The sequence below is a fragment of the Opisthorchis viverrini genome (genome assembly GCF_000715545.1).
Source record: "Opisthorchis viverrini unplaced genomic scaffold opera_v5_5, whole genome shotgun sequence".
Taxonomy (NCBI): Eukaryota; Metazoa; Platyhelminthes; class Trematoda; order Opisthorchiida; family Opisthorchiidae; genus Opisthorchis; species Opisthorchis viverrini.
The window spans coordinates 684,156-694,000 of record NW_008751661.1 but is presented as its reverse complement, the minus strand read 5'-3'; the positions used below and the strand labels follow the sequence as shown (position 1 = coordinate 694,000).

General features: G+C 44.4%; 1 protein-coding gene across 1 annotated transcript in view; it reads left to right on the top strand.

Annotated features, from left to right (window-relative positions):
- The window catches only part of T265_12564 (hypothetical protein), a gene marked incomplete at both ends in the record, with an annotated part of 14,970 nt that extends 14,382 nt beyond the window's left edge, over nucleotides 1-588 (top strand). Inside the window, one exon of the mRNA XM_009164388.1 lies at nucleotides 351-588. Within this exon, the coding sequence (XP_009162652.1) occupies nucleotides 351-436 (86 nt within the window). The remainder of the gene's footprint in view (nucleotides 1-350) is intronic.
- Between the last annotated feature and the right edge of the window lie 9,257 nt (nucleotides 589-9,845).

The window sequence follows — 9,845 nt, the reverse complement described above, 5'->3', positions numbered from 1 at the left end:
AGGATATGGCTGCCAACCGATGCCAGTGGCGTTCTTGTTGTCAGTTTCTGTCCAGATTGCCTGAGTGAATGTCTGGAGGTGTAGGCACCTCGGAATGATTGTGTTAAGCTAGCACTAAGTCCCTTCCCTTCCAAATCAAATGTTACAGGTTATCGCTGAGTTGATGATACTGTCGTCATCCTACGAAGTTTCACTAAGGGTGCCGGGCTGATCCCTGCAACTTCGTGTCTGTTATCAACACTTGAAGACCCTATTCAACTGTGTTTATTGTAACTAAATATAAACAGCCTTGAATCCACAACAACCGTTCACTGTTCCATCTCCTTCGTGCCCTCCGCTTTTTATTTCAGTTTGTCCGGCCAACTGGGAACCAGACTCACCGACAATCAAGCCAGATATCAAGGGATCAAAGGAATATTTCAGCAAACAACACTAAATCAATGACATTTTCCTATTGCAGATGAACCGGACCCTCACTTTTCGTAATTTCGTCACACAGCAATTGATGGTCATATGTTTTCTGTACGTTCGCGCTTTGCCTAGTCTCATTTCCATCGCATTGTTACTTCTAGATGTGTGGGGATTCATCTTGTCCTACGCCACTCATCATTGCTTTAGTAGGAGCCTTAAAGTTTAGGACGTGTGACATTGAATCTCGGCGGAGATCACACAGTATGCTGGACGATCACCTATCAACTATCGTTAGTGATAACATAACCGGAGTAGCTGTGGCTCGGGAGGCTGACTAATTGTAATGCATTCGCCTGCACCATTACCAGTGTTTCCCACTAGCGAGCCCTCTGATGAAAAATTCAGCACGCTTAACTTCTGTCTATAAACTTGGAAGTTTTAAGTGTACTCCAAATAGGCGTACAGCGTTCAGCGACATGAAGTCTCTGATGAGAGCTCGAGAATGATGGCCAGGTGGGGACCAGTCATACTTTTCAGCAAGAGCAACATGGAAGGCCCACCGTCCGTTAGGAATATGTGAACTGAGAGTCCCATGTATAAACGTTATGTTGTGCGAATTTTCGCCATATTTGTTTTAGGTAAAGCATTAACTATTACATGGTGATAATCAGGGGGACACACGTGCACTACTCACAATTTTCATTGGACAGTCTGACAATCGGAAAAATCACGTTTGCGTTAACAAACCTGAAGGAAGTGGACGGTAAAGCAGGCAGACATTTGCTAACATTTATTATACAAGTTTAGTTTGGGCTGACAGACCGTGATTAGACCACCAATACGGCGTAAGGCGTATGCGATACAGAAGCGACACTGACCTGTGGTGGTCTCGACAGTATAGAACTGAATGACTGGCGACGTGGCCAGAGCAGAAATAATGACCATCTATTGGGTCTGGTCATGGTGCTTTTCTATGCGTTGTCACCATGTGCTGCGGGTCCTTGGAGCTTGGACCTATTGATTCTGGTATGCTAACCAAAACCGATAGTGACCTCATGCGGCGAAGCATTTGTGTCGAAATAGACCTCGTTTACCTTTTCTTTCTGATGTGGTCAGTCTTTGAGGTCGATGGTTGTCAGCATGAATGATACGCCAGTGAGACGTGTCAAGGCTTCATTTTGATAGCTGCTGCGGCGCAGAAGCTCTGACCTGACTGAACATGTCGTTTACAATACTGCAGAACATGACCGATACTCAGTGTGCCTTCATTCAGCATGTTGATGAACTCATCAACAAAGCCACATCTCGGCAGGATTGAACGCCAGCCTATGAAAACCGGGACCAGAGGATATTCAGTGTGCCTATAGCACTAGAGTTATCCTTATGGGGATGAATTAATGTATCCAATGATGTCAGTTGGTTCTTTGAATTCAGGGGATGAAGATCTCAAGGTGAAAAAGCAATCACCTGGACATCCTTTTGTAAAGCAAAATCTCACCAAAAATATCGGCTGTTTCACCTAGAATGCTATGTCAAGAAATTATATCACAGCTAGGATATCGTGCCATGTAAAACATGGGGCGAACTTTGTGTCGCATATTTAGTTGGAGAATATAAACGAGAGATTACACTGAATCGCCCGCTAGCATCAACGTAATTTGCAACTAAGTATGCTTCGCTGACCGGTTGCTTCACTCCAAGGCGGAACTATCGACGTTGGTCATTCGGAGTTTTTGTAATTTTCCTCGATTCAGCTCATATCAAAGCTAGGTTTGTCACAACAATCCCCCACCCCCACATTACAAATTCAGCGTGAATTCTTGAAGGCTGTTAGATGAAACCGCGATGAGGTATTTATTATTACCACCATAATTTGGGACCATGTGAGGTCTAGGCTGCTGCCTGTCAAATTGAACAGCTGCAGCCTGCTGTTGATGTCGTTGAAAAAGGTTGCGTAAGAAACTAATACGGCTGCGCATCAGCCTACTGCGCAGCGCAACAATCATGTGGAACAGAGCCGTGCGATTATGCCCCCACGTCGGAATCACGTCCGATTTCATCATGTGCCGGAGAAAGGTCAAATAAGGACACAGAATGTTCACACCCACTCCATGGCCAAGGCATCCCGTACACAAGCGCACAGACGGCCATCTACGATCAATCGAGACAAAGGAACAACCGCCCGAGGACCAGTGTGGGTGTGTGGGAGACACACTGGTTGGTTGACAGCGGATCGACCGTCAAATACGGTGACAAGTGAATCATATATATAGAAGTTTGTAATTGCGTTAATACACAGTTCCTTCAGGTCGTCTTCTTGTCTTCTGACTATAACCCAGTAGCGTCAGGGCAGGTGAAGAGACACAACAGAAACTACTGTTTGCTTTGCTTTAGACCGCCCTTGTTATTGGAATTCTAACTCCAGATGGCAGGAATTTCTGATTTTTACGTTTAAAGCATAAATTTGACATCGTTCGCTTGGGTGAACGTGTTATTTCGGTCTTGCTCACTTTATAGCAGCTCAGTAAAGGAATAGGGTGGCCTCAGGACAAACTGGACTTGAGAAATCCCAATGAAATTGAAACGGTATCAGAATATAAAAGGTAGATTTTAGGAAATTGGCTCCTGATGAAAATGTAGTTGGTTCGTATGTCAACTTTCACCGTTCCTTTTAATAGTTTTCGACTTTTGATGGCGGGTTCGGTAGAATTAGCCCACTGCTCATAAAGTTGCTGAAAACCCCCTGACAGCTCACCACCGGTTTCGCCTCCTCTAGGGGCTCATCAGGTAGGCGCAGTTCCAGAGTTTGTGTCAACTTTATGTTCTACATGATCTCGACAGATACACTCATTTGCATATCAGTTTGGCTTTGATGGGACACTCACCTGGAACCCAGCTAAATCTCTCGTCTATGATGTCTTTAAGCAACTGAATGTACTGCACTAGGCCGCCTCACGTTTCGGTTGGTACGATATTCGAGATATCGTGACGTAATAAACTACGCATAATTGCATCATGAACCAGAGGTTTAGCTATTTTCCATGCAAGTCGCCGATGAAAGCCAAATCGATATGCAAATGAGTGTATTTGTTGAGATTTGCTAGAATCTTTCACGTGGTGGGAGTAAGTTTATTTCCTGCACGGTTTGCTCCTAGTTAGTAGGGGCAAGGTACTGCGTTGGGAATCAGACGCCACGTTGAAACTATTGCCATTTCCACTTTTAAGATTATACAAGTTGCCTGTAATATCTATATGAAGATACTTAGGGCGGAAATGCATCCAGAGGAATTCGTGATGTGAACCGGTTCAGAGATGACACCATTTCTCTCACCTAGACCTAGTATGCCGCGTGAAACTCATATGAATTTCCTTATTTGGAAACAGTACGGTTGTCGCAGCCCAACTGCTTTATTTCAACCAACTACCACGAATTTCTTGCGATGTTTCTAAGATGCGAAGATTATCCAATGATACATCGTTCTGCCATACCTCAACTCAACTTCTTCCAGCTGTATTGTTCTCACCATCACCATCGAGCGTAATGAGAATTGGCGTAGCGTACAGGTTGATCGGTAGACTTGACTGTGTACTGAAGCTTCTCGGCTATTTCCTTGAATAGCAGTCCTAATGTCCTATATTCAGCAACGCTATTTGCCACACAGGTGGGTGGTTTGCAGCTCCAGAATCTTGTGACGATGTTCTTGTCGTTAACTTCAACCTACTTTAACAAAAATAAGTAGGTAGGAAATCTTTGAGGGAGATTGCGCGCCCGTCAGCAGCACGCCCAATAAATGGTGGACTGAAAACATCGGTAGTTGTTTGAACTCCATTTTCAGTCAGTATATCCTAATGCGAGTCGCGCAGAGACTGGCTGGTCTTGCAAGCTCCACTAAACTAAATTTTCTAACCCCCCAAGAAGATTTTACTGGGTGAGTGATAGTTTTTCAATCATATGGGGCCATCTAGGACTGAAAATTACAGGTTCATTCCAGTTTTTTTCACTTTCAAAAGGTGGTTAACTTCTTGGCTCAGAAGTTTGAGAGGAAGAGGGTTGGCTGATGCACAGCTAACCTGCATGGATCTAGAGATAAAGCTGTCAGTCTGTTGCACAACTGGACGCAAAGTTACCTTGTGATCAGGAATCATCCGAACAAAATAACCGGTGAAATATAGGAAACAGGAATGAAGCGACCACACACGTTTGACCACTTGCCAATCCACAAGGTAGAGATCATATGAGAGCATGAGGAATGGTAATCAGTCCAAAACCTCCCTTTGTAAGGCAGCCTCGAACTCACCCGTTTCGAATGTAGGTGGTCTACGGGTCTCACTGCTCTCGGTAAACAGTGCACTGTTGGCCGAAATTGTTAGTGCGTCCATCTAAGTCCTGCAGCACAAAGTCTAAAAATTAACGAGGAGTTACCCCAACGGGTTTCATGCACGCTGACATACCGAGCGGTAACAAGTTCGCCGACCGACGGATTTTAACTCTGTGGATGAATGTTTTCTACCACTGCGAGGCACACGTTCAAAGACGGACGGCGTGAAACCCAGGCCCAGGTGGGAAGAACAGTGAAGTCCATTCACATAATAAAATGTGCCACCTGCAAGATAGATTGCTGGTTTGTGAATTCACATGGCATATGGGCGGAAACCCACAGTAACCAATCCAACCAACGTGGGATTTTTTTAAAATCCCACTATTCCCGGTTCAACATCGTTTAGACGAAACACAAGTCATGGTTGATTCCTCACCAAGGCCCGGAGCTCACGTGATTCCAATCAGTTTCGAACAGCAAATTGAAAAAGTAATTGGTCCTTATCGTCCAGTTACTGAATCCTTTTTTTCCTGCCCCAGGTGGCTGATCTGGGGCTGTTGTGGAAGTGAATAGCGACCTGGACTGACTGAGCGGAGAAATTGTAGATGTATGTTCTAATTGGATTTCAATCCGTCCACATGATTAGACAGGAACTGTCCACAATAGCTCTGTTTTGATAATTTATAATGAGACAATTTGTTAAGCTTTCAATATGCTGATTCTTGCACTGGGATCACACCGAGCTTAGTGCCGTTCCATAACGTTTTAGCACGCAACTTGTCGTTTTACGTGTTCTGTGCTTATGACATTGAAACCCAGTAAAATCGAAGTGAACCACTGGCTTGATTGATGATGCGAATAAGCTAGGTCAAAAGGGCGTGTAGGGATTTAGCAATCACCGTACATTATAACTAGTTATCAAGCCATCTACAAAGTCAGGTTTCCATGAGCCGAGGCAAGACAGGGTAGTCTTCTAGATGATGGACAAATCGATTGGAATCGTTGTTCCTCGAAACCAAATTGAAAGTGACAACAAAAGCTTAGTTGCAACTAATGTAAACAAGGTAGGGCAGTCTACAATACGAAGAACAGTTGAGTTTATGGACAACAGAGCAGAACTGTCGGTTGTGTGAAGAGATTTGGTGGATATTTCGTCCTTTAGGTGAATCTAATCTGCGCTCAAATACTGGGAAGCACTGTACAGCTGTTTCATCCTTATTGGGAATTATCAGCGGTGCGCATCTCACGAAATTCCGCAGAGTCGTGAACTCGCGGCTAGTAGTTGGGACGAAATCCATACCGGAATGTTCAAACTCCTCATACTACCAACAATCTATGAGTAGGGAACTCAAGGCTAGTAGTTGGGACGAAATCCATGCCGGAATGTCCAAACTCCTCATACTACCAACAATCTGTGAGTAGCTCAGAAAAAGCGAAAATCGGCCGATGAGCAAAACTCCCGTCTGACAAATCGTCACTTAGAGAGGTACACAGCGCGCATGGCCAGCTGACGTGGATCCCGTAAGTGAAGGATGAGCGATGCCATATTCTGTTTAATCACGAGTTAATCAAACTACTGGCGGCCGAATGGTTAAGTTTGCGAATGACTAGCCAGGAGATCGGGGGTTCGAGGCTCTCTGGAATCCCGTCGGATGCGCACTGCCGATGATTGCCAATAAGGATGAAATAGCTGTGCAGTGCTTCTTGGCTTTTCACAATACATTGTGTTCATTTATATGACGAACTCTCCACAAGAGAGCGATCTCTTAAACAAGAGAGAGATCTCTTAATCAATCTTGGACTGGAAGCTTTTAAATGGTATCGAATTACACTCGCCAATTGTTCTATACTTCCCTTTCGCCTTCGACATATTATCGTGGACTCGATAGTGAGCTATCTACAGGGGATGAGCCCCAAGAAGGGCAAAACTGAGCGTGCGTCGTTATATTGTTTTCAACATTCGTATTGGGTGTGTTCCCTCAAGTGTTTCCCCTATTTTCTCCAGAATCATTCGGTAGTGGGGACTTCCGGTCTACAAATTCACTTCAATAGTGTTGCCAGCGTGATTGTGGCTCGCATTCAGATTTAAAAGAATATCATTCTGAGTGGGTATACGTGGCTGTTATTCGGGACTGTGGTACTTTTAATCATTTCAAAAACATCTTTTCAGTAGTCTATTACTTTCTTTTTCCTGTAAGCGTCTAACAAATTGCTTTTCTTTCTCTAACCAAGCCTGATATTTAGTTGAACACGAAACAGTGTTTGACTTCGTTAGCACAAGGCAAAACGTTCTTAATTCGTGAAACAGTGGCATCTTGGTTGGTGTATTACGAAGTCCTGTGATACAAGTCAGCAAGGCTAGATTTATCCACAGGTAAAACATATAAGCGGTGAAAAGTTGGACATAAAGGCCAATAGGTCACCGAATCAGACTGGTTACGTCACAGTCAAGCTATCTCCTATGGTTAGATAGACCAGCTCAAAGGCCGCACCGTTTCATTGTGAACGCAGGCGTCTGAGTTAAATAACCGAGTTCCGACAGTCTTTGAGAAATCCCGGCCGGACAAAAACTCACGTAACCATCTTCCTCGTAGTACTAACCAACCCACAATAGCCAATAAAAATTGCAAAATACACTCAAGAGGAACTTTTGTCTGAAGTATTCATCACCGACACCATCATTACCGACTGCATGACATCAGTTTTCAGCACTAATACTCTGCTGCCGTACAATCATGATTTATTTGAAGCCTAATGGTGAAGAAAAGAACAAAGGTGGATGGGGAAGTGACTTGGAACTAGCTCGAGGAGCCAGACCACCAGGAGTTTGACTCAAACGAATGTGAGATTGTCCACCATCCCATGCGCCTAACACTTGAGCGTCAAAAAGCGTAACCGACATATAGCGCGAATGTAGTTAGCTGGTTTTAGGGAATCTTGCCGAGTGGTTCTCCGTCGACGGAACCTACACTTGGACCGATGGATATTTTCTGACATGCACCCAACCTCTCGTGTAATTTGTTTCCGTCTCGGTCGCTGAAGTCAAAAGTTCCTGGGTAAATCAAGGATAGTCTCACGTGTTGATTTAATAACAGACTGAAAACCAGCAATCACATATGTAGTCTGCATGAGTGAAAAAGTGCTACTGGGGAAAGTACCATCATTTCAGCGTGCACTTCATCTCACTTCTTCAGGAAAGCAGACTGTTATCAACCGCATATGGGTAGCTTCTGGCTTCATGTAATTCGGCTTTTCCAAGACGTTTTCCAATATTTTTGATTGATCTTTGACAATATCACTGTTCAGGTCAAATAGTGATAGTCCTGTACTTTAGAAGCAGCAACGCCAAGAAAACACGTCATGGTGCGCAAATATCATAAATTTGGCGGTCCATACAGGTGTTTGGATTTTCAGTGTTCGCCTAAGTTGGGCTTCCCTTCTTTCTACTGACTATGATATTCTTGCCCCACGTGTACTGGAAATAACTTTTACTCCTTCCATTGGTAAGGGCTTGTCGTCACAACTTAAGCAGTTTCTGCCTTTCGTTGCTGCAAATTCTTCGACAGCCCACGACCGGTTTTGCCCTTCTTGGGGCTCATCAGATAGACGCACTCCCCGAGTTTCCGCTGATATCATGTTCCACTTGGAACCAAATTTCACGAAATAAGCGAAATACACTCATTTGCAAACAAATTTGGTTATATTGTTGATTATTTCTGTGCTCGGAGGCTTGTTCCTCGTAACGGCCCGATCTTCTTCTGAACGATACACAGGCCAAATTCAGGAAGTTTCATCGGACTAGCACGGTATGATGAAGTAGACCAGAGTTCAAAAGTTCTGTGCTGCCGTGACCAATGCAACGAATTGACAGAAATATTTGACTACTTATGCAAGGCAGAAGTAGTTGGAGTTTATATTGATTTCCGTGGGGCGCTCTCCGCCGTCCACTACATGGCTTCAAGTCTCCATCGTGCCAACTGAAATATGAGACGGCCTGTGTGCAGCACATTCCGTTGTAGAAAATCATGAACGAGAGATTCAGTTGAGTCTCCCGTGAAAACCGAATTGATTTACAAATGAGTATATTTCTCGAAAACAGTCCAATTTGGATTCAAGTAGAACAAAGTCGATGGAAACTCGGGGACTGCGCCAACCTGATGAGCCCCAAGAAGGGCGAAACCAGTCGTGGGCTGTCGGAGAATTTTCAAAAACCTTATGAGTAGTGCAATACGAATATACATGTGTCGCGATATCTTGAATATTGTAGTGACCGAAACACGATGCGGCCTTATTCACAACACCAATTGTTCTGAGTGAGTAAGGAGAGTCTATGAGCTGAATTTCTCTAGGGCACAACTTTATTGAAATAAATTTCACAAATCCTGACACCAGGCTCCAGTCCACATTCACATCAGTGCCATTTCGACAGAAAGTCCCTATTCCGTCCTAGTACAAGTGAGTTCACACGAGACTTGAGTTTCACCCTTATTGAAGCTCATCAGTGGAGGCAAACTTGTTGCCACTACTTCATCAGTTACTTTCCCGCAATAAACGCCAGTTCATGGGGTCGCATTAAACATAGAGGTGGTAGGTCTGCTCTTGTGATTATATTCCATCTGTACCCATGTCCGGAATAAGATACTCTAAGAGTTCCCAAGATTTGTCGTTGGCTTGTTCGCTGAGCTGGGAAATTTGATTGCAAACGTTTCATCACCAACCGAGGTGACATCGTCAGTGCGTTATTGGGAAGCGTAGTGGTGCGTAGCGGTGGGTTAGTGGTTGTGCCAACCACGTTTGCAATCAAATTGCCCAGCTCAACGAACGAGCCAACGACCATCTACGCTACCTGAGCTTCCGATATTTTCCTCTATAGAAAAGTTCGAAAGACTGATGTTCCGAGCCCAGCTTCTTCACCAATACGGGCTTCAAGTGAGTGCACCTCTTCAGGAACGCACATTATACCCACGGTTTCGGGCATACAAGTTACTCCCTAAGTAGTCAAGGCTCATCTCACAATCCCAGAGGCCTTTTTAATGAAGGCGCAACTTCACCGGAGTCCATATCAAGCTTAGTGGCTTCAGCTGTTGCAGTGCTCGGAGCCACTTAGTGCACACC